This window comes from Cyprinus carpio, chromosome B15, assembly GCF_018340385.1.
Source record: "Cyprinus carpio isolate SPL01 chromosome B15, ASM1834038v1, whole genome shotgun sequence".
Lineage (NCBI taxonomy): Eukaryota > Metazoa > Chordata > Actinopteri > Cypriniformes > Cyprinidae > Cyprinus > Cyprinus carpio.
Window position 1 is genome coordinate 5,452,737 of NC_056611.1, and position 25,404 is coordinate 5,478,140.

The window sequence follows — 25,404 nt, forward strand, 5'->3', positions numbered from 1 at the left end:
TTGTGCTACTACATGTACACATTGGCTAGTTAAGTTTATTCTCTAAAACACCTGAGTGCTTTGCTATGCATTTTAGACCATGTGTCTTAAATTAGGATAACTGTTACATGTGTGACTATGTTAAATTTGTGTGCCTCCTGCATGGATCACTTGGCCGTTCCCAATATGGCTACAGTGTCTTTGTGCAGGAGCAAAGTTGCAACACAACTACAATGTGATTTACAATTACACTATCCTTTCTAAATTGGCTTCTAATTATTTTCATTATGTAATTGGCATGATACAATTTTACCTGACTGATAATAAATTGTTATATTTGATTTATTCTGCATTATTCTTAATTCATTATTACAAGTAGATTAAAGCGAAGGTATTACCTCAAATCTGTGTTCAGAATTGTTCATACGAAAGGTTTAATAGATGGAGCATGGGGCACATCAATTGAGTCCATTTCGATTTCTGACTATCACTGTCTTAAATAAGTTGCAGTTTTCGTAAATATATAAAAACTATGCTTTTTGTACGAGTAAGCAGGGCGCGACCGACTTAAAGGTAGATATTTAGCCTGCATCCAATCTTTAAGATCAGACTGACAAGTTTGTGTTCGGGAAGAGCATTCAATCGGCCGAAATGTTACTTCTAAAGCGATACCGGGTCTGCAGTGAACGAATAATTGAAAGTATGGGATTTTCAGAATACTCAAATATCTAAATTAATAAACAATCGATATCTGTCATCAGCTTTTGATAGAAATATTGCCTAAATTTAATGATCACGTGAAATTGGAGTCAGATTAAACACAGAGCTAGACTAAAATTCAAACTAAATCCTGATAAATTCAGAAGCGCAAATAAAAGACCGAATACGCATTAAACCTTTGACCAGGCCGCTGGATTCTACTTTTTGGGCTGGCGGGTGGATCCTTACAGTTCCTCGAAAGCATATCCGCGCCACTGTTCAGGCATCCCGGAACATGCGCTGCTCGAATGGAGAGCAGATGGTGATCGGCTCACAGCAAAAGGCGTGCTGCCTGTCTGTAAAAGGCTTTCAAGTGTACTCCGCCCTGGCGGGTTATGTACGATACCACCGACATGTTGTCCGTGTGAATCAAGACTTGATGCCTCTGGACTTGCGTGAGAAAACTCTGAAAGAGCTAAAAAAACGCTCTCAGTTCGAGGCGATTTATGTGCCACATGTCCTCTCCGACTCTGTCCAGTAGCCCGAGGCCGGTAAGCCGTCACAGTGAGCTCCCCAGCCCGTCGTCGACGCGTCCGTTGTGACCACTTTCCACCGCACTACCAGACCCATCTGGGCACCACGTTGGTACAAGTCAGGGTTCTGCCATTGTTTCAGCACTCTTAAGCACCTGCGAGTGACCACAACGCGGGCACGGCCCGTTTTCCATGCCCTTCTCTGTACTTGTGTTTTCAGCCATAACTGGAGGGGGCGCATATAGAGTAGACCGAGGTGACAGACCTTTGCGGCCGTCGCCAAGAGCCTCTGATATTCATTCAGTGCTACAGGGTGGCATGACCACACCATTGAACCGGGGTGGTCTGCGTCGAAACTGAAACGTGTAGCCATCTCTATGGCGTTCCGCAACCAAACCGAAATGCCCGGAATGGACCGCCATGCTCTTGCAAAAAGACACAGAGGGCGGAGTGCCTCGCCCTCTGAATTCTGAACAATGCTGCTGCGTACCGGGGTCATATTCAGAAAGCTCACGGGACGAGTGGGAGCGCTGTGTGTTAGAGAGGATCGTGATCGTGCTCCTCTGTACCCTCTCGTCAGGAACGAGGCTTTTGTTCCCATGGAGGAGCTCCCCCGGGACGGTTTCCGCCTTTCTAGAAATCTGTGACAATTTTCTTTCTGTGTCCTCTGCAAAGGAGTTTTGGCGCGAACAGACGGCTCCGGGTCTGGTGCTGATGAAGTGGAAACAGAGGGGGGCCGCTTCGACAGCTGGTTGGAAGCAGATGAGGATCTACTGCACGGAGGAGGCTGCGCTGCAGCCCGGCGTGGCAGGAAGTTACTCATCGCCTTAGAGCATTTCTGTGCCTCTGAGAAACACTCCACAATACCGTCTACTGCGTTTCCAAATAGGCCAAATGGAGATACAGGAGCATTGAGCAGCGCCCTCCTGTCCGCGTCCTTCAGCTCGGTGAGTGTCAGCCACAGGTGCCGGTGGAGCACGACCATGTAGCCCATGCTCCGCCTGATCGCTTGGGCTGTCTTCTTTGTGACTTTGAGCGTGAAATCCGTTGCTGCATGCAGATCTTTAAACACCTCGGGATCCGCCCCACCCTCGTCCAGGGATTTCAGAAGCTGTTCCTGAAAAACTTGGAGTGCTGCTATCGTGTGCAGAGCTGAGATCACTTCTCCCGAGGCAGTGTACGCTTTGTCCGCGACGTGCAGTCAGACGGCAGGGCCTTGACAGCAGCGTAGCACCTGTCTTCAGGGAGGGGGAGGAGGGGCAGAGGTGTGCGGTGATGGATTCCTCGATGGACGGAATGCCCGTGTATCCTCGGGCTTCCACTCCGTCGACTTTAGTGAAGATCTCCGACCCACCAGCGTGAGCGTGAGCCGATTTGGAGCAGCAGCCGGCGGCCCGAGTGAAGGAACCATGAATCCAGCTTCTCTAAGCTGGTTCATCGGGGGATTCACACTCTAGGCCGAGATCGCTCATGGCCCTGGTGAGAATCTGGACGAGTTCATCCTGAAACGCAGTGTGTCCCTCCACTTCATAGAGCTCCTCTGGAGAGTGGGCCCAGTCTTTCTCGGACACCATTAGGGACAGCGCCTCGTCAAGATCATCATTTTTCCCCCGCCGCACCGAACAATATAATCTCCGAAGCGCCAGAGGTGGGTTAAAGATTCTCTTCTGCCAAGCATATTGGAGAGTGGGGTGAGGTGAATTGTGCCATTCTGCGCGGTCGCCCACGTGCGGCTGTCGTCCCATCAGCGGCTCACTGGCGGCGGTGGGAAATTGCCAAGAGAAATCACTGAGGGTGATGTTCCTCCGGGCCCTAAGCACCCGCACTGTGAATTCCTCGCAGTGCGGGCAACCTGACCCTGTGAGTGCTGCCTCCACATGGGCGAGACCCAGGCAACGGATGCAGAACTCGTGGGTGTCCAGGGCCTTGATGGGTCCTCGATGGGTCTATAGCTGTCTTCAGTAGGATACATGAAAGAGGAAGATTCTGAGTTTATGCCGCCAATACTCCGCATTATATAGTGGCAGGGCCCGGCCCCCATTCACCGTCTTGGCTGGCATTGGCCAGTGAGAGTTGCAACTTCACTGGCATTGTGCAATAAGATTTCAGGTAGGTTAGGAAGGAAGGGAGTCCCCAAGACGTTAACGCCATGTCGAGAGACCGTTCTCGAGAGGGAACTTATGAGTATACTTGCAGTATAAAACTACTAAACTAGTAGTTGCCTGAGACTATACTTCAAAGTGTACAAAGTATTTAATTAGTAAACTAGCAGTATTTCTATAAGTTCACTTTTAGTATAACTGCAGTACAAACTACAAACATAGAGGTAAACTTGTTGTGTACTCAAAGTTTGCTACTGTTATACTTAAAGTATACTTAAAAGTATACTTTTATACACTAGAAAGTGGGCCAATTTAATCCCAAGAAGTATTTAAACAGTACACTTACTAGTAAGTATACTACTAGAACACTGATATTTGTATACTTGCTACATAAAGTATACTTAAAAATATACTTTAACTTTACTTGAGTATACTTAATAAAATAAACTTTAAGTATACTACTTTTTGGTAAGGGTTCCAGTGCATGTAGGAGTAAAGAGGAATTAAAAAGTAGATAAGGTGGCAAAAAAGGCTTTGAAGAAGGAAAACATAGAAATGAAAAAAAGAATCAGTAAAGCAGAAGTGAAAAGCATGATCTGGAATTGGGAACAGGAAAAGGGAAACTGGCTTTATTATACAGTGGAGGGCACTAGTACATATCCTCAGTACAGAATTTCCAAAAAAAACACAAGTGAAGAAGAAAAAGAAACAACAGATACTAACACATTATTTAACATGATCATCTGATATGAAACAGCATCAAAACTGTAACGTTATGGAATAGAATGTTGACCGACGAAGAAGTAATAATTACAGTCAAGCTTTGGGGTGTTGATCGACTCCATCTACGTTTTGATTATCATTCTGAATCCAATTCATAGTGTTTTTTCAGCTTTTTGTTCAAAAATGTTATTTCTTTATTTTTTTTTTTGATTTTCCCACATTAAAGTGTTTAAAAAAAAGAATACATGAAGCTAGAGTAAAATGTTTTTGTTTACAAGCAGATACCCTGTTCTTTTTTGGATGTTTTGTATGTACAGATATTCATATAACAAAATATATACAAATTAAAACCTAAATAGGGACATAGTAGTATACTTAAAGTATGATGTAAAGTTCACTTAAAGAAAAACTATGAGTATACTTGCAGTATAAAAACTACTAAATTAGTAGTTTACTGAGACTATACTTCAAAGTGTACAAAGTATTTAATTAGTAAACTATCAGTATACCTATAAGTTCACTTTTAGTATAATTGCAGTACAAACTACAAACATAAAGGTAAACTAGTTGTGTACTCAAAGTTTACTACTGTTATACTTAAAAGTATACTTTTATATACTAGAAAGTGGACCAATTTAGTCCTAAGGAGTATTGAAACAGTACACTTACAAGTATACTACTAGAACACTGATATTTGTATACTTGCTACATAAAGTATACTTAAAAATATTCTTGAACTTTACTTAAGTATACTTAATAAAATAAACTTGAAGTATACTACTTTTTGGTAAGGGTTCCAGCGCATGTAGGAGTGATTGGGAATGAAAAAGTATATAAGGAGGTTGAAAAAGGCTTTGAAGAAGGATAACATAGAAATGAAAATAAGAATCAGTAAAGCAGAAGTGAAAAGCATGATCTGGAATTGGGAACAGGAAAGCGGAAACTATTGATTGATGCTGGGACATTGTGCTCTAAATAAAACTGGTAGGGTAGATAAACACCAGTCTAGTCTGTCAAGAAGAAGAGTCAGAGCATGTAATTCTACAGTGTAGGAAATACAAGACACACAGAGAGATGATGGAAAATAATCTTAAGGAGACAGGGGTGTAGAGATGACAGAAAGAGCTCAGGTTAGAGAACTGTTCGTTTTTAAGGGATACTATGCTTTATTATAAGATATGATGGATAAATAATGTTTTGTTTCTAAATCGTCATCTCATCGTGTATAATTAGACTGTAAACCACTGATTGATTCACACTCCGGAACAGATGGTGGCGGTAATGCACCAATAAGCCGATAAAACCACAGATAAATAAGCCGATAAAACCGCCAATAAATAAGCCGATAAAACCACCAATAAATAAGCCGATAAAACCGCCGATAAATAATCCGATAAAACTGCCGATAAGTAATCCGATAAAACTGCCGATAAATAATCCGATAAAACTGCAGATAAATAAACCGATAAAACCGCCCATAAATAATCCGATAAAACCACAAATAAATAAGTGGATAAAACCGCCGATAAATAATCAGATAAAACTGCTGATAAATAAGCCGATAAATAAGCTGATAAAACCGCCGATAAATAAGCCCATAAATAAGCCGATAAAAAATAAAGGAATAGGGATAGAAAATATTACACTTAAAACTCTGTTGAATAATGGCTTGAATCATTATAAAATATATAATGCTTTAATTACATACTTTAAAAAGTAAATCTTTTTAACAGGGTTTAGAAGTTGTAGTTTTTTTATTGATGTATTTCTTCCTCTTCTATCAATGGTCCACACTCCAGCCCAGTAGGTGGCGGCAATACTGCATAGTGATGGTTTCCCAACCGCCATAAAACTCCAAAAGAAGAAAAGAAGAAGAACAACAACAACAACAAGATCCAGAAGAGCGAAATGTTTGCGGAAATAATGTCGTTGTTTGCGTATTTAACTCTAAAGCCAATTACTGTATCTGTTCAGACATAAAGCGTGTAACTATTCAGTACAAACTGGGAGAATCAATGAGGACTTTTTGAGCAGATCCGCGTTGTTTTCAGTCAGGTCAAAGTGCTGTGGATGTTCGTGATTGGAGTTTGTAGTGATCACAGAGAGGGTGATGGCGATAGCGCACGCCGCCACAGACTATGTGTTCACGGACTTCGTGCTGAAGGAGCCCGCGTCAGAGAACCGGTACCGGGGCATCCGGCTGGAGCTGGGCCTGGATAAGATGGTGACCTGCGTCGCGGTGGGGCTGCCGCTGCTGCTCATCTCTCTCGCCTTCGCTCAGGAGGTGTCTGTCGGTGAGTCACTCTCACTCACATCTAGCTCGTCTGTTTAGTTTCTCAGAGTTTCACTTCACCTAGGAACCATTTTCCAGCTGATGATGCTGTTCTGTTCATGCATGCTCTGAATTGCATACGTGCCATGTTTTCTTTTGGTGTTTGTACGGTAGTTTTTGTAGAACCTGTTCAATGACAGATCAGTTTCCAGTATAATCACTGAACTGGTAGCACCCCACACCTGGGGGATTCCAGAAAGCATGTGTGTTTGCACAGAGTAAACGAGTTTCTTTAACTTTCATTTTCAAGAAGTAGTTATAGCAGCTTATTCTTTGCACAGAAGCTGCTCTGGATAGGTATGCTCCTGCTGCTGCAGGTAAATATACCCTAAATCTCTTCTTCAGAGGGATTTGGCTTCAGTAGGTGTGACAGCAGAGTGCATTACATTAAGTTATACATATATAGAGAGAGAGAGAGAGATTTTTATTTTTTTTGCATTATTATAAGTGAAGTTTATTGTATACTATCTCACAAAATGATTATTTATTTTTTCCAATTTAAACATGAAGTTCTGCATTAAAAAGTTATAAGTCTGCATTAAAAAAATATTTTAAAAAAATATACATGCTACATCTTACTTTACACTTTTTTTTTTTAGTTTGATCATAATTTTTATTTAGCATCAAATAAACATTTAAAAGGGTTTGATGGAAAATAAGAAGAAGTTGAATAATAATGTATCTGGAGTCATTTTACTTTTTGATAAATAACAATAACATGAATGTTAAAGTGAGATTGTTCTCATAGAGTAAGACGGAAGATGGTAAAAAAACAAACACTACAAGCACAAATGTTCGAGTTTGTTTAGCAGATGAAAATGCACTGCTTATTTGGCATTTGGTTATCTGTAGAAAAGGTTCTTTTGCACTGTTGCAATGATGGCAATAATAGAAAGTATAAAATGTATTTTTTAAAGTTTTTGTGTTGTTTCCTAATGAGGATTTACATTATTTTACACATTGCATATTTTATCACAGAAACCTTGTCTTGACTGTTGTCATATCTTAAGATTACTGATCTTGTTTGTGACTTGATTATTACTTTTATTTATTATTTTATTTCTTTCTTTGTTATTATTTTTAAAAAGTGTAGGCCTATTTTTTTTTTTTGTCAGTGTCCCAAACTGAGGAACAGGATGTGAAAATTTAAGATAAATGTTCTTGTTATATGTTTTGGTTGCATTTGTGAGTTAATAAAAATGTAGATGGTTGTTTAAAATAGGTATATAATAAAATAATATTGATCGATATTATCCTGTATCGAAATCATACCGTATAATTTTTTGAAGTATCGTTAATCTTCAGAACACAAATGAAGATATTTTTAATGGGGTCTGAGCGATTTCTGTGTGACTATCAGTTTGACGCTTCATAAAGTTCATAATGTAATCATAACAACTCTTCCATATGAATTGAGCAGTTTAGTCCAAATTCTCTGAAGAGACTCTATCGTTTTAATTTAGGTTTAAAGGGGTGGTCCACCCAAATTAAAAGCCATTATTTTCTCCCCCTGGTGTTGTTCTAATGCTGTATCATCGTTCTTTTCCTGACCACATCCATACAGTATAATGACAGTGAATAATGACCAACATCAAGCTTTAAAGAAAAAGATGCAAAAGTCTAAAACTCTGATTCTGTTTTCCTTAGGTACACAGATTAGTTGTTTCTCCCCCACGAAGTTCTCCTGGCGTCAGGCTGCTTATGTGGATTCGTTCTGCTGGGCTGCAGTGCAAACACAGGACACCGGAGGCCTGCCGCTGTGGCTGCACAAGGTAAACCCATCAAACACGTTCACACTTTTTACTGGCTTCCCCTTAGTGTTGTAGTCCAGAGCTACAGTACTGCGTGCTTCAGAAACAGCCGTATTCTGCTTGCTGCCAGATCCTTACACACACACCACTTGAAGCTAAAATAATCATTCATAAAGTTCAAAAAGGTTGAAGCGAAATACAAGGATGTTCACAGTGGGCTGTGTTTATATTAATTTCGCATCATAAAAGCATAAAAGCCGATGTGCAAGAAGGCACAAGCGCTCTTCTTCATGAGCATTTGAGTGTGCAGTTAAAAACTATCCTAGAGCGCCATCTGCTGTTAAAAACTAAACTCAGAATCGATTCGACAGAGAATCACGATGCATTCAGAAAATCTCAGAATCGATCCACGAATCATGATGCATCGATTTATTGCCCCAGCCCTACATATTACCACATTCGGAGACAAAGAGTCGTAAACTTTCACTCCAAAAGGGCAAGTCACCATTGGCTCTTTGACCCTTGAGAGGTGTGACCTCCACGGAACTTAGAAGGCTTTACTTCAGTGACCCGCCTGGATTTTCGTCTCTTCGCTCGTCTCTCATCACCTTCCCATCTTCTGGTTGCTAAGTCCCAGACACAGCTCAGTCTGTGGTTCTCTTAGATCCTGAGAGGATGAGGATGCTGAGCTAGAACTCTTCTAAGGACAGCTTAAGGTCGTCTCAGGCTGCAGCCTCGTCTTTCTATTCACCAAGGGTTTCAGCAGATGTCTCTGCGAGATGTGTGTTGTTCCTCTGATCTCTTTTGTCTTGGAGTTAAGTTTTGGAGGTAACTACCGAGCCAGAATAACATCTTTCAGAGTTCATCAACCTTCAAACCATTTAAACTTTCATCCGAGACTGCATCCGGACACTCGTTCAAGGCGATGTAAAAATCTTACATTCAACTAAACATTTTTTAGAGTTGATATGAACTTTCACTGAATGTTCGCTGGACGAACAGATTAGTCGATGACAATTTAATTCTGCTACAGTTACTCCTGGCAGCTGATATAAATGTAATTAATCATAATTTAAATGATTAATATACATTTCCCTTTTGAGATAATTTGCTACAGGCCTATTACATTATTATAGATTATTAATGTGTGGCTTAACTTTTTCGGCGAGACAGGTTGTGTTCTAAGTCTTACATTTGGAGGTTTTCAGTCCAATTAGTAAGGCCTTTTTTTTTTCTTTTTTGGAGTTAAGCGGTACAAAATGACTAGTATCCTAGCTTTAAATATTATGAGGCCTTGGGGAAATATAAGGCTGTCTATCCTCAATTTAACAATTAAAACTAACTTAAACAGAGGTCCTTAAATTGAGCCTTGTGGCACTCCATAATGGACATGTGATTTATATAACACTTCTTCATTTATCAATGCAAAGTGATAACAGACAGATTAAATCTCTAAAGTTTGTGTGAGGATATGCAAAAGCTGAGACAATACCAAACAAACTTTTTATCCCCCCGGTTACTTAAAGGTGAAGTGTGTGCATTTTTGGCACTTAAATTGCTAAAATAATGATTGTCTCCAACGTACAGAAGTCTAAAGAGGCTTCACAAGAAGTGAAGAGTTTTATTCACTTCAAACAATAATAAAGAATATTTTTTCCAAAAAATGGGAGAAAGAGAGAGAGTGGGACATCCATTGTGTCAAAAACAATATTAAAATATGTGTACAATCATATTACGACATGCAACGCCCTCGTGCCTGTCATCCATCCGACCCGCATAGCACCTGACACACAAATATTATTCCACCTGTTACAGCAAATATTAATGGTTCACACATCCTTGCAGCACTCTTAGCCCCTTAAATGCACTTCTCTCCCCTCTCTCTGCAGTTCTTCCCTTACATGCTGCTGCTGGTGGCAGTGTCAGTGTACTTGCCAGCGTTGTATTGGCGGTTTACAGGAGCTCCTGTGCTGTCTTCTGATCTGACCTTTATAAAATGCTGTTCTTTGTATTGGATTTATAATTATAAGAGATGGATCATACTTTTTAAATAGCTTTAAAGCTGCTGTTAATCGGTTTACGGGGTAGGTAAACGGGAAACAGAGTCAGCCCACTTGGGATAAAAAAGGTAAAATTAGGGCTGTGCAAAAAAAATCGAATATGATTTTCATGCGCATCTCATCAGTAAAGGTGCTCCTGTAATTAGTAGTATATCTCTAACATGTGCGTTAAGATCAGGGTTGCCAGGTTTTCACAACAAATCCCTCAACCCAGTTGGTTGCTTCTCAAAACTAGTCCAAAACTAGCCCAATCACGTTTCCAGGAGGTTCCCCGATAAAAATTGCATCCCAGGGTTAAAATATACGTTTTTTGGCAGGGTTGCCTTGGTATTGTTCACATTTTTGGCATTTTAGTGTCTAGTTATCATTTTTTTTGGTGTTGGTTTAGCTTGAGGAAGGGGGAAGCGGATGGGAATGGTTTGTTTTTGTAACATGGCAACCCTGATCTTAACGCACATGCTGGAGATATACTACTAATCACAGGAGCGTCTTTACTGATGAGATGCGCATGAAAATCGCATTCGATTTTTTGCACAGCCCTAACACACACACGTGTCTGACAGTTCTTCTTGACACTTGCGGAGAGCACACGTGGCTGTCACATGGTTTCACTCTGAGAGAGTTATTGAAATACACACACACACACACACACACACACACACACACACGTACACAGACTAACCTCGCAACATTATGTTTCTGTTAAAGCTGCTTTTTCACAAACTTTTTCTTTTCACTTTCATTATCTCTCACCAATCATGCCCATTCCTATGACACACCTGTAACATTAAATCCTGCTATTCTTGTATGTTGTCTTTTTCTTCAGCTCTGTGAGAGATCTTACCGAGAGCTACTTTAAATATCCTCTGGTGGAGCAGTACCTGAGGACCAAGCGCTTCTCGCGAGGATTACTGATCCGATACCTCCTCTGCCGCCTCATCACATTCTTGGCCCTCATGTTGGCCTGCATCTACCTTTGCTATTACATCCGTCTCTCCTTCACAGATGAGTTTCAGTGTGACATCCGGACTGGAGCGGTTCTCAGCGACTCCTCAGTACCTCCGGCCATGCAGTGCAAGCTGGTGGCCGTGGGCGTCTTTCAGCTCCTGAGCTACATCAATCTGTGTGTGTATTTGCTGCTGGTGCCATTGTGCTTGTACGCCATGTTGGTTCCGTTCAGAAGGACCATGGGCTTCCTGAAACCGTACGAGATGTTACCCACTATAGGGGTAATGCAGTTTGGGCAGGTGACCTGGGATGATCAAGCACTATACCTGCTGTTTCTGGAGGAGAACCTCAGTGAGCTGAAGAGTTACAAGTGCCTGAAGGTGTGTTGATCGCTCGATCCCTGTTCAATCATTCATTCAGTTTAGCTGTAATCTTACAATTTTTTTATGGAATCAATTTCAAAATGCATTTGTTTATCGACTGCATTGTTCTGGAGAATTGTTATTGAGTATGTTTTGGTTTGTTGTTTTGGTGTTGTTGGATGGCATTGTTGAAAGAGCGTGGAGACGACTCGTTTGACACCATGCAGCTGCTGCAGACGCTCGGACAGGTTAAAACAGATGTGGTGGACGGAAAATTGCCAGAAAAGGACCGGAAAATCTCCAGCGCCAACAATGGTGACGCTGAAATGAAAGGTGTGGTGTTTTATACTTCAGAAGTGTGCATATAATGCACCTGGGGTATAAAGTGAATAAATCGGCGCTCATGGATGCGTGATTTCTTAGTTCATCAAAAAACTCATAACGCCAGGGCAATCGGACATATAGTGAAAAATAAAAAGCCTTGTTCTCACACGGCTTTACATTAAAAACAACTTCATTGAGGTGTCAAACCACAAGTCCATTTAGGTTACGTCTACATTAATCCGGATACATTTGAAAACGGCGTTTTCGTTTTAAAACACTCTCCGTCCACACTAGCGTTTTCAAGCGTTTTCCAAAAGTGTCTCATCCACACAGAAACATCAGAAAAAGTTACATTCGCTTTCTGCTTTAACCACTAGTTGGCGCTGTCGGAAACAATCGACTACTCGAGCGTGCATTAACCATAATGCATGCACAATTTGCCTACAACGCAAATTGTAGGATTACAATATTGCGTGTCGCTGTTACTTTCTATCACTTTTTCTGTTACATGTAAAATTAAAATATATAATTTAATAATTAGGGGTGTGCCCGAAGCCGAAGTGGCACGGAAAATGGCTTAAAAAACGAATAACGGATAAGGAATAATTCTGCCTGAATATTCAACTGAAGCTTTCACACTCTGCTGTTTGCTAGACAACAGTTGAGCCAGGGGATCAGTGCAATATTATACACAGACCTAAAGTCACGCAATAATGAGTGTTTGAAGTGAATGAATATGGAATAATTCTTTATGAACGAAAAGAGCGCAAATCAAACACCGCATTGGATGTTGCCTTCCGTGCATCTCTCAGAAATCAGAGCTTGGCACAGAGTAATATCACCTATAATAATACATCATACACAGTCTATTATTTGTATATATTTAAAAGGCAATGATTTAAACCGTAAGCTACGAAATGATACATGAATGAATGGAATAAACAGCGCGCTCACCAATCAAACAGCCACGTTGCGCGTCTCAGTCTCTCCAAAACCAAGCCAGTTCTCTCTTAAAAGTAGGCTAATAATCAGCTTAGATGCAGATAGATTTTCTATGTTTGCTTCTTTATTTTTTTCTGGTTTGCGTGGCACATGCACATTTGTTTAGTAAGTTCAAAAAGACTCGCTTAAAGAGTAATAAAAATGTGCGCCTTGAATTCATTCAGTCGTGTTCAAATGATCACTAAACGTTTGTCATGACATCTCTGCTTATATGATTAATTTATTTTTTTAAATGAATAATTATTTTACTTTAACGCAGCATATTTGTTCTGTGATAACTGTACGATACATGGTTTTATCCAAAAACAGATACTAATAATTTTGTGACTGTTACAGATACAAATACTGGTTACATGGAAATTAAAATATGTATTGTCATAATTATAAAGTTTTGACAGTTTACGTATGTTATGTAAATGTTGCATTAGGCTATTAATTAATAGTTAATTAATAAACGTTTATTGATAAAAACTATTTAATGTCAATTCATTTACAGTAGCATGAACCACGAGTAGTCGAGTAACTCAAGTATTTTTTAAATAAGTAATCGACTAGCAGAAATCAGTAGTCGTGCAACCCCTACTTTCTGCGCATGCGTAAAGCCTCAAAAAAGCTCACTGCAGATTATACACATGGAACAGACATGAAACGTTTTCATGCAGTTTTTCTGACAGGAAATATTCTATATTTTATTTACGAAAAGAACTCACCATTCACTGACGCGTCCAGGTCGCGCACACTCACGATTCTGTAACGCAACTAGCGATCGCGAGTAAATTTGCTTTCATCTTTGCAGGACTGTGATATGAAGAGTGTACAAAGTAACACATCTGTAGCAATAGTGTGAAGTGCATAGCACATAACGTGCACAATACCAGTATAAACACGGATATCTATTGGTATAATGTACATCACATGAGGAAACTTGCGTCATCATTTTCAAAAGCCTTCGTTTTCACAGTCCACCAGTGTTGCCAACTTATTTGGCAACTTTTAGCAACTTTTGATAAGTGACACGTTTTCCATCCAAATTTCACAAAAAGAGGAAACCAAAGATGCCTAGCAGTACACACATCACATGAATTAGGTTAGATGCTATTTGCAATTATTGAATTTAATAATAATAACATTATCCATTATCCACTGTAACCTGAAAACACAATGCGTAATTTAAAATGCAGGTAAAAAAACAATACGGAAAATGATTTCATATTAACATACTAGGATCGTCGTGCCCTATTTTTACAGACATTTCTTAAAGTGTAGCATACTAACTAACTACTAATACACTGCTTAAAGCATAATTGTTGTGAATGTGTAGTATTACTAGTTAACTAGCTATTAAAAAAAACTCAAATTGTAATCATTCAAAAATGTGTGTTCAATAATTCAATGTATTTAAAAATACAGTTATTTATATTTAATTTTATTATGCATATTATTTTACAAACAAATCTATATTGACATATATATAAAATATTTTTATTTTTTTGCTGAGATTTGATGTCATGACAATTTTGCATCGTGATTACGCAATTACGTCATCGCACAATGACATCACAATGTCATTTAGCAACTTTTAGCAACAAATTGTCCTTCCTTTAGCAACTTTCTCTGAAGATTAGTTGGCAACACTGCAGTCCACACTACAACGCGGAAACGGCGTTTTCAAATTGATCCACTTTGGAGAGCGTTTTTAAAAAGCACCATTTTTCTTGATAAAAACACCGTCTCGGTGTGGACGGAAGGCCAAAACGGAGAGAGAAAGATGCGTTTTCAAACGAAAACGTATTAGTGTGGACATGGCCTTAAACTATCAGTTCGTCACGATACAGTCACCTGATTAAGTGTAAAAACAACACAGACTATTATTTTCTTAAGCTGTTTATATGTAAGAACTTGAATGCCTTCTGTCCGGTCTCGGAAGGTTTAAGGTAGAGTAGTGACGTCTTGAGTAAAGAGTGAAGATGTCACTGATCTCTGACTGTAAGTGAATGTGTGTGTGTTTCTCTAGAGATTTCTCCACTGCTGCAGGAGGGCAGCGGCTTGAAAAGCCCTGAAGATGAGAAGGTGGTGCGCCAGAGGATGGTCTGATAGTGTGTGTATAGTGAGGACGTCTGGAACACACAGAGGAGGAAAACTGTGAAAGTCTCGTCCTTTCAGAAATGCATAACTGAGATCCACGACCTGCAGTTTTTGCGGGGTTGGGGTATTAACTGCTTTATATTACCTCAGTTTTATAGCAGCAGATCTTCACTGCAGAAGACGTCTGTGGTGAGCAGTTGTTTTGTTGTTAGCACTAATGTGGAAACGATGTCTGTACTCGACTCGGTAAAACTGACATCTTCAGGTACGCACCCTGACAAAAGCTGCCTGGGAGTATTTGTGTATTCTCTAAATCTGAAATAATGGGGAAATTGTAATAAACTGAATGAAAATGTTAGTCTTTGGGGTTTCTTTCTGAAATATGATTTGTGGGAAGAGGTTAAAAATAAAGAGACAATGGGATCATCTGCTGTGTCTGCCAAGATTGATGTGGTCCATTTGTTTTCTGCATCGATGGTCTTTTTAATACTCGTGTGAATTATGTTTTGTGTCTGTCTCTTTGCTTTGGAAATAAATTGAAAAAAAAAATTCACTTGTGGAATTCTTTCCTCAGGTACAGTTGCTGTCATAAGTTTACATGTCACGAACACTATCAGAATAATTAAAATATTAAATAAACAACAACATGAAAATGATTATAAGACCGTATGCGACGTCATCAGCAGGTTGCCAAGTCTGCGTATTATACTCAACGTTGGGCTTCTTTTTTTCTGGTAAAGTTGCGTGAAAAAATCCTGGGTCACAGGTTGCGTTTTTTTGGGCTTATTTTATACAATATGGTTGCTTGTTAGGAAAACCTGACAAGCAACTTCGTTTCTTTTCATTTATGTTCACTGTATTCGCCAATGCATTGATTGACACTCTGTCTGCTCACAGTTAATAGCCAATCAGTGCAAAAATATAAGCGCTGAAGCATAATTTGCCAAATATTCTGCCTATATTCAATGAGGATTTGGAGAAAAATCACATTGAAAAAGAATGTGCATGACGCTGTAATCCAAGCAATGATAGTAGTAGATGCAGAGGAGTGGGATCACATTCTTTCCTTTATAAGGGAGCCTAATTTTTATTTTTTTTTTACAATGTTTTATCACTGTAATAAAAAACAAGTAAGCCTACAGTATATAGTAGGCCTATAGCCTACTAATACTTAGAGTATATTTGTTTTTTTTATATATTTTATATTTGGTCTTTTCCATCTCTTCAATCCTACTCTGCTCACAGGTGACTGGAGATGAGTTTTGTTCCTGCTTTGTTGCAGTTTGCTGATTTTTGTAAAATAACTTATGTTTTTGCTTTTCAGATAAAGGGGTAAATTCAGTTTAATATGTTGCAGGCTCAGCTATTGGAAATAAATAATTGATAATAAATAATTGATGATAAAAAAAAATATATATATCGGGCTTTGTTTTGTACTTGTTTTTGAAGCTGCGGTTGCTTATTTGTCTCGCGAGAGTTGGCTATGCCCGTACGTCATCAGCTCGCGCACGAGTGACTGCAGCTCGTAACAGGTTTGTGGAGTTTAATAATCGTTGTTTGCGTAGAGCAAAATAAAAAAAAAGATTCTAATTATCGCTAACAAGAATATAAAAGCACACCGCATTTAATTCGTGATCTAGGTTATGGTCAAAATGCGCAGTGAAGACGACTGGCGTGCACGTTTAACGTGTTTACAGCTTCCTCCATGGCTTCGAAGCGTCAGCTTTCTACTTCCAAAACTCGCTCAAATGTCACTTTTGTTTATTAGTATGGGTGAGTTGGATCACCGAAGATCAGTAGCAAAGACACTGGTCAATAAAATGCAATCAAATACATAAATGATATTTGCCTTATGTAACATATTTAATTATTGCAGGGTTGCATCATACTCTGAGTTTTTAGCATTTGACTGTTTTTATTCACTTTGAGGAACACTGAATGTGTTTTTGGGTAAAACATGTTGATATTTAGTCTAGAGCTACAGTAAGATCATGTTCACACACAACACTCTGCACTGACTCCTGATCTCTGTCTCCATGGCAACAGCAGAACTGTCACTCAACACATGAGAAACAAAGTAACGCAGATATTTCCTTCTAAATTAAAAAGTAATGCATTACTTGTTACTTGAAACAGCAGTAATCTGATTATGTGACTCTGTGTTTGTGTGTTGACCAGGATGTCCCACTCATGGACGGGGGGTCACTCCACACCTGTGCTTTGTGCTAGAGTCTCCTCTGAATCAGAGCATGTGGTGGCCACTGGAGCAGAAGGAGGTGATCTGACCCTGTGGACTCACGACGGGTCGCCGGTCTCTCAGCTGCACCTGAGCGCTGATGATGATGATGTCACGTGCGTGGCTTTCTCTCCGTCCACCCCCTGCATGCTGTACGCCTCTCACGGACGCACGGTCAGTGCACTAGACACCCGGAACCTGAAGACGGCTGTGAGCGAGCTGACAGACGTGGGTGAGGAGGAGATAAACGCTCTGTCTGTGAGCGAGAGCGGGGCTCTGCTCGCCGCGGCGGACGACTCCGGGGCCGTGAGAGTCGTTGACCTACAGCTGGAGAAAGTCATCAGGACTCTGCGGAAACACGACAACATCTGCTCGTCTGTGACCTTCCGACCTCACCGGCCTCAGAGTTTAGTGTCTGCAGGACTCGACATGCAGGTGAGTTATGCGTACGCACAAAACAGTCTGTTACAGTTCCTGTGGATGGGCTTGAGAAATGCCGTCTTCTCTGATGTGTTAAAGTCAGAGTGGAACATGTCAGAGAAATCACTTAATTTAGATTGCTTTATTGCTTATTAGAAATGTCTATTATTAACATATTGGCTATTTCTAAAGCACATTCTGCATGACCATATTCTACATCCTTAATCTCTCCATGCGAAACTTAACGACCAGGGTACCTTACTATTATTAAGCAGCAAATTAGAGGTTTATTGAAGCAAAAGTCGTAGTTAATGGTTTGTTAATGGCGAGAATTGAATTTAAAATTAAGTGTGACCATCATTTTTTTTCAAGGGGTCTTTTTAATGAATAATAAACAATAAAGTTTCTTAAGAACCAAACCATCTAAAGGATAATGAGATATATTTTATACAACTTGAGTTACAAGCACACAGACTTTGGGAAAGTAATATTTATGTCATTTGGGCAGGGCTCTTCTAAGCAGTTATTTTAATAGAGGGAAACAAGATACATTTCTGGTGTCAATATTTGTTCTTCAGACATTCCTCTTTGAAAGAAAAAAAAAAGTATCGTCTGTATGTAAAGTGACATACATTTGGTTTCTGACCACTGAAAATGTGTACAATTTAACAATTAGATCCCAATATCTCTGGAATGGAAACATGCAGGGCCTTTAGAATTAAGATGACAAAAGTAAAGTTTGTTAAGACCCCGAATTTAAAAGGTCATTCAGATATATTTAATTCTTGTTGAGATACACTCATGCAAACTTTGGAGAAACGGTGCCTGAAAGGTGCTTTTTCCTCATTTTTGAATGGACAGTATTGGCATATATTGCATTTAAGATAGCTAAAGTCAGCATGTTTTATTAATAGAACCAGCCCACTCGCTGTAAATGCATCAGTAATTAAAACCGGCCTTGAGAAATCAAGCTCGTGATGCTGAATGAAAGAGCTTGTTTGGTTTGTGTGATGCTTGCAGGTGATGCTGTGGAGCCTGCCAAAGGTGCGTCCGCTCTGGACCTACAGTCTGCAGGACACGCAGGAAGAAGACGCTCGTCCTCAGAGAGCGGGGCAGATGTTCAACCCTCCTCTCGCGCACTGCGTTGATGTCGCGTCCTGCGGGAACGTGTTTGCCTGTGCCGCTGAGGACGGCTTCGTCCACCTCCTGCGGGTGTCTGAGGACTCCAGGCTCAGGGAGCGAGGGATGTTCAAGGCTCATTCTCAGGGAGCATCGCAGGCTCACTTCATCAGCTTCCTGTCCCATCCGTACTGGCTGGCCACCGGAGGAAACGACGGCCTCGTGGCTCTCTGGGACCTCAGTGAAGACGCTCTGGTGGCCAATGAGAGGAAGCGCAAGAGCCGCAAAAAGAAACCTAAAGCCAGAGCGAAGGCAGTCTCTGAAGTTCAGCACCAGAAACAACAGATGAGCGGCGAGGAAGCAGAAGCTGGCAGTGCTTCCTGTAGTTCAGAGACGTGTGGAAAAACTGTGCCAAAACAGTCTTTTAATCACGGGGAGAAGGTGAACTGGGTTTGTCCAGCTGTGCTAAAGGGAAAGCCGAGTCTGATAGTAACAGACCAGAGCTCCAGTCCATCTGTGTATTCGCTGGATGAACTATAATGTTTGAGAAATCCTATTAAAATCATGTCAACTTAATGCAAGAGCTACAGCTTAGATTACGCCTTTCGCAGTCATTCATTGGTCTGATTTTAGCAATTTTCAGAGGTGGACCAAGTACTCCATGACTTGGTTGAAAATACAAACACAAATATTATTCCATTGTGAAGACTTGAGTACTTGAGTAAAAGTACTTAATTACCAAAAGTACCTTTCCTGTTTTATGTCAATGCACTGTTTTATTATTGTATGTAATACTTGCAATGCCTCTGAAGCAACTTACAGTATAGTAGGCCTACTGAATACACCGACTAGCTTGTAGTAACTTTGGAATTAAAAGCTTTTTTAGAATGTTAAAAAAAAAAAGTTTATTTAACGCCCCCACAGAAGCAGGATGATAATGACCTCACAGTGAAACTGCTGTAGATAAACAAAACAACCTGCTTTGAAACCCAGCAGCACAACAGTACCTGTATAACTTTACAACAGCAACACTGCTTTAGCAAAACAGCAAGATTTATTTGACATCAAAACAAACATTTAAAAAATGCTTTCTATTCACTCTCACGTTATATGGATGCCACACAGAACAGTCTTCGAGTCAAACACTCGTGTGTTTTATCAGGAGACACACAACAGCTCTACTGTGGCTTTATAGGTGATATTTTCTTTTACACAATTTTGCAAAATCAGACAGTCGTGTGTCTAATATCACTCACAATAATAACTTATTCAATTGTTGTGAATAAATATCTCATTTGCAGCTGGTCAGTGTTCAGAAAGTGCTGGAAAATCAGCCACTGACTTTCAAAGCTGCACAGTAATGACTTTCTGCTTCAAGGACTTTGATACAAATGTAGAGTGAAAAGTACCATACTTGTCTTTCAAATGTAAAAGTCATAAGTCTCCAGAACAGATATGCTGAAAAGCACTTTGTTACTGTCCACCTCTGGCCATTTTCAGGGAGACTAAATGCATTTGAGTTTTTTGTCCTGTTTGTTTGACCGACTGCAGCTTGAGGTGAGCTGAAGATGTGTAGGCATGTCACCTGGAGAAGTCCCAGTGTTTGGAAAACATTTTGGTTTTATGGGTTGTGTGGTAAATAATAGGTTTCACCTCATTTAAGCAATATACTCAGCCTTGTGCTCGTAGTCTAACGTGCCATTTCACCATCTGTCAGTGCTGACATTATTGCTTTGAGCCCTATTACCTCCATATTGTATAAACTTTACAGACATTCAGTTGTTTTGTTTATCAAATGACTTTAGATCGCCTCAGGCCACCCAGAGCTGAACTTGTTTCGAACCTGGAATAAAATAAAGTACAGCTTGAACATTTTAGCCACAAAACTTTGGAAACAAGCACTCATAGCCATCTTTAATATAATTTACACTCACTCTTGCCTCTAGCGAAACAAAACACAACACAGCTGAACAGAAGTACAATGTTGACCTGACACCAGTTTTAACTCCGGAGAGCCCTGAAGTGAAAAGAGTAAGGCAAACAAGTGTCTTCATTCATACGATACACACTGATTCTGGCTGAACACACAGTGTGCTGTATACTCTTGGATTGGTACAACAGTACTGAAGTTGCTGAAACCGCTCTACATAAGTTTCTGAATTAAAATTAATTCTAGTTGTGGAGATTTGAGCTCTTCAGAGCTTGGCCAGGCACTTCTCTAGAGCCTCGATATCAGCATCTCCATCTCCTTTGCTTCCACGTGCGCTGCACTCGACTGGACAGCTGAGAGAACTCGAAGTCTCTGCCTCTCTTCCCCAGATACACCGATCCCCCCACAGCCCCGTCCTGAGAGGAGAGAGCTGCGGAGCACTCAGAGTATTCCTGTGGAGAACACACAACTACAGTCAATCTCTTACAATAACAGCAGCTCACGTGACACCCAGCCCAGGGGAAGTTACTTTAAAACTAATGCGTTACTCCCTAAAAAAGTAACCAATAACTTTACTTAGTTACTTTTTATTTACATTCTTTTTGAGTTACTTTTTAAATCTGGGCAGGGCTTGTTTGTTTGTTTTTAATAAAAAAAAAAAAAAGTTTATTTTTAAAGCAAAAGTAAAAGCCCCTTCACACCAGAAGTGAAATGAATAAGCCTCAGACTGAAGGAAAAGTAAATTAACGTCTGAACAGTAGAACGCAGGAGAAAGTTCAGCACACTTCAGCAATAAAAGAAGAACAAATGATTATTTAGAGTCATTTTTGCTTATTAGGATGGTTGAATTGGATCATCGAAGGTCAGCAGCAAAGGCACTGGTTAATAAAACGTGATTAAATAACTAAAATATTTGTGTTAACATTTAATTATTGCAGGTTTGTGTCATATTCGGAGTCGCATTTCATGGTTTTTATTCATTTTGAGGAAGACAAATCGTTTTTGTTTTTTTTGTGATTTTTTGCAAGTGAGCTGAATTAATGCATGTTCACATTTATTCTAGACGACAGTAACACATTACTGGTTTCTCTCAACATGGGGACAGGAGAGCGTCAATCAATAAATGGGAAAACAAAGTAACAGCCGTTAGTTATTTGAAAAAGTAACTAGTATTAAAAAGTAATGTGTTACTTTACTAGTTACGTTTACAGCCACAAAACTTTAGAAAAGTACCATGAAAACAAGCAGTCATAAGACATCTTTAATATAATTTATACTCTCACCTGCCTCTAGCAAAGGCAATTTTAATGTCTGTTAAACTTTTAGGTCTAATATATTGCCAGCGCGTTGACGTGTTGTGTTACTTTTCTCATCGTTTACCAGGATAAACCAATCGCAGTTGTTTGTAATTATCGTTTGGGTATTCCTTTCAGTCATTTAAGTTAATTGAGATCGCTGGGGCATATTTTATTTTGCACCCTGGATACCGATCCTTTTATATTTTTAATCGCACTTTTTGTTTTATGCACAAGCGTTGTGAGTTTTGAATCGGCTCGATGAGTGTAACGGTGCAGTGTTGCCAAGTCTGCGGTTTTCCCGTGGAGTTGGGCCACTTTAACACTGTCGCCGCGGGTTGAAGCGACCCCAATAACGTGACATTTAGCCTCTGAAATGCGAATTTTACCAGGGGAATCCCGCAAAAAAAATGTAAATAAATAAAATAAAAATTTAGGTGTGTGTCTCTGGGACACGCTCCTCGCTCACGATCCATCACAGAACTTCAGATGATGTTTGCTTCTGATTCTGTGTACACACCTACATATTGGAACTGGAATCAAATATCCTAAATAAATAAAAGTAGAGATGGGCACAAGGACCTTAGTGACAGCTGTCCCATACAGCAAAAAAAAAAAATATTTTCAAAATATACAAAAAATGGCCAAAAGAATAGGCTATATTTGTTAAAATATATTTAAGTAAATTTATTTTCTACCAGTGCATTTTGGGGCCATTTTTATAAATATATTTTGAATTTAGAAATGTATATTTTTAAAAGCATTTCAAAAATATATTTGGACCTCGATGTATTTCAGTCCAAGAAAATGCATTTTCTTGCCCCAGAAATACATTTAGAAAAATATTTTGCTATAGGAAGATTGAAAATAAAATATTTCCTATTTCAAAAATATATTCCCTATTTATTGCAACATATATTTAGCATATACTTCAATTATATTTTGGCCACAAAGGTTGAGCATTTAGAGCTGCAGCAGCCTGTGGTCCGGACCGGAGAACAAAAGTGCAGAGTGTGCACTTTATAATGACATTACAATGCTGTTTTGTAAACCCACTGTGCTTAAGATGTCTGTTCTAGTGTGTTGTTATAAGTAGAGAGAGATGTACACATTCAGACTAGCACATAACTTAGTGTTTTTGTGGCCTTTGGTGCACATGTAAGTGCACTGAAGTGTGCATGATGGTCATGATGAGCGTCAGATCATGTTTATTCCTGCATGCTTGCTTCCTCCTCGCTAACAGTGTCTGTGTGCTGTATGTGCAGGATCTGAGGAAGCTTGTGGCGCCGCTGCTGAAGAGCTTCCAGGCCGAGGTGAGGTTTCTCCTGAACCATGAAAAAAGTAAACCAGCAGATGCATGACGGATTTATTCAGGCGGTGTGATTTAATTAGTCTGCACACGACGACACCACCGGACAGTCGTTATGAGTAGATGTGTTTGAGGGACTGTCGGGAACAAGTGTGTGTGTGTGTGGGTGATGTTTTCTCATCTGTGTCTCTTCTAGATTGATGCTGTGTCGTAACCAGATGAGCTGGGTGATTAAAACATCACAATCCTCAAATACTGCCTTTAATGATGCAATAACGGTAGGTATTATTATGCTTATTGCAGTAATATTCATTTCCAGTCAGAAGATGAGCCACATTAACACACTGACTGCACTCTTTCAAGACTTCTGTAGATATAAAGCCGGAAGTTGACACTGACCCTGCAGTGAAACATTACAAAGACCCCAGAATTCTCAAGGGCCCTTCATAAAATTAGGCTTTATGACATTTAGGGTTGTAAAAATATCTTACTTTTCTTAAATGGTGTAAGAAAAGTCTTAACTATCGTTTAAGAGGTTTTACATTTTGGGGATGGAAGAGCAGTAATCGCGATCTGGCCTTATGTGATTATTACACTTCAGAAGACTATGACTGAATTAAATGAGAGCGCTGCACGGGAAAACATGCTGCCGTTCTGCATTCTGCCATTTATAATCAATGTATATTAGATAGATTGCTTATGAAGTACTGTTGGTGAATCATGACCGTGTTTACTTTATGGTGTTTATATTGTAATGTTTTAGTTGGTTGTAAGAATGCATATTTTATCTCAAATTTTTCTTCGATTTGTGCATGTATTAGAAAACATAACGTCCTGTGGTTTATTTGCTGATTGTTTAAGGCCATTTCAATCATCACACAGTAACCAGAAACCACCCTCCTCTTCTCATCGAAGACATGAGATGCAGTGCTAAACCGTCTCTGGCTGTCGGTAAAGATTTTTGGATCTTTCTCAGACACTGCTGACATGTTTGCTGCACTGTAAAGAGTGCGTGCCTCTCTCTCTAGCTGGTTGATATTGATCACGTCACATCATCGTTCGGTACAGTTTATTCAGTCTTTACGCTTATTTGGCCAAACACCAAAAGAGTGCACTTTTTTTTATATTTACAGCCCTAATTGGTGCATCATCCCTAATTGGTATATTGGTACATAAACCAGTTTGAGTAGCATTTTAAACTTGCATATACCCTGATTTGCAGATTGTCTGTTATAAGAGCCTGTGTAGATGAGCTGTTTGAACTGTGTGTGTGTGTGTGTGTGTGTGTGTGTGTGTGTGTGTGTGTGTGTGTGTGTGTGTGTGTGTGTGTGTGTGTGTGTGTGTGTGTGTGTAGATCCGGTGCCGGCGTTGGAGTTGTCGCTGCAGCTGAAGCTCCAGAGGATGCACGACATAGACACGGAGAACCAGAAGCTGCGTGAGACGCTCGAGGAGTACAACAAAGAGTTTGCTGAGGTCAAGAACCAGGGTGAGACACGCACACACACACACAACACTGGAAACATCCTGTATGATGAAGTGGAGATGAGCTTTGGCTTAGACTCAAATAACACGGCCTGGTTCATAAAAATATTGTTCTGGAAAAAAGTGCTGTTGGAACCATGCTGCATTACTTTGCTATGTTAAATTGCCCCTATTATGAGTTATGAAAGGTTCATATTGTGGTTTTGGGAGTCCCCAGCAACAGGTTGACATGCATGCAAGGTCAAAATTACTATTTATTTTAATTTTTAATAATATTAATTTTTGTTTAATTAAATTTATTTGTAAAATTGTAAATTTTTTTTGAATTAATTTATATTTTTTTCACTTGCGATTTGTTGTTGAAATATAATAATTTACAGAGTCATGACTTGTTTCATGAAATATTTATTTAAACATATGCATTAAATAATTAAGACTGTTTAAGCTGTTTTAGTGTCGTGTTTTCGTAGTTGAAACACTGATTGAGCGATTACTGTGAGGGGTCAGATGTTCATTCATGTTTATTTTGCATTAAAACTAGTAATAAATATGAAGGGATGATGTTACACCCCTACTACAGTATGTGCACGAACACTGTGATGCACACTGTTTTCTGCTTGAACTGGTCATAGCAGTCATAGCAGCACAAACCCTCTACATCATTTCATTTCTCAAGGCTGTTTAAACAGCAGGCTCCTGGCTGAGAATCAGAG

At 39.7% G+C, this 25,404-nt stretch overlaps 1 protein-coding gene and 1 pseudogene across 3 annotated transcripts; both read left to right on the forward strand.

Moving 5' to 3' along the window:
• Nucleotides 1-5,875: 5,875 nt before the first annotated feature.
• Nucleotides 5,876-15,301, forward strand: LOC109103144 (annotated as a pseudogene).
• Nucleotides 15,302-16,353: 1,052 nt separating this feature from the next.
• Nucleotides 16,354-19,410, forward strand: wdr53 (WD repeat domain 53). 3 transcript variants are annotated; one of them, XM_042738989.1, is made up of 4 exons: nucleotides 16,396-16,432; nucleotides 16,872-16,977; nucleotides 17,079-17,571; nucleotides 18,577-19,410. In XM_042738989.1, exons 3-4 carry the CDS (start codon nucleotides 17,080-17,082, stop codon nucleotides 19,213-19,215), a joined length of 1,131 nt encoding a protein of 376 aa, XP_042594923.1. In that variant the 5' UTR covers nucleotides 16,396-16,432; nucleotides 16,872-16,977; nucleotide 17,079; the 3' UTR covers nucleotides 19,216-19,410. The 3 variants fall into 3 exon arrangements, with proteins under 3 accessions (XP_018972027.1, XP_042594923.1, XP_042594924.1); XM_042738990.1 differs by lacking the exon at nucleotides 16,396-16,432 and adding an exon at nucleotides 16,465-16,673; XM_019116482.2 differs by lacking the exon at nucleotides 16,872-16,977 and having other exon boundaries at nucleotides 16,354-16,432.
• The last annotated feature ends 5,994 nt before the right edge of the window (nucleotides 19,411-25,404 follow it).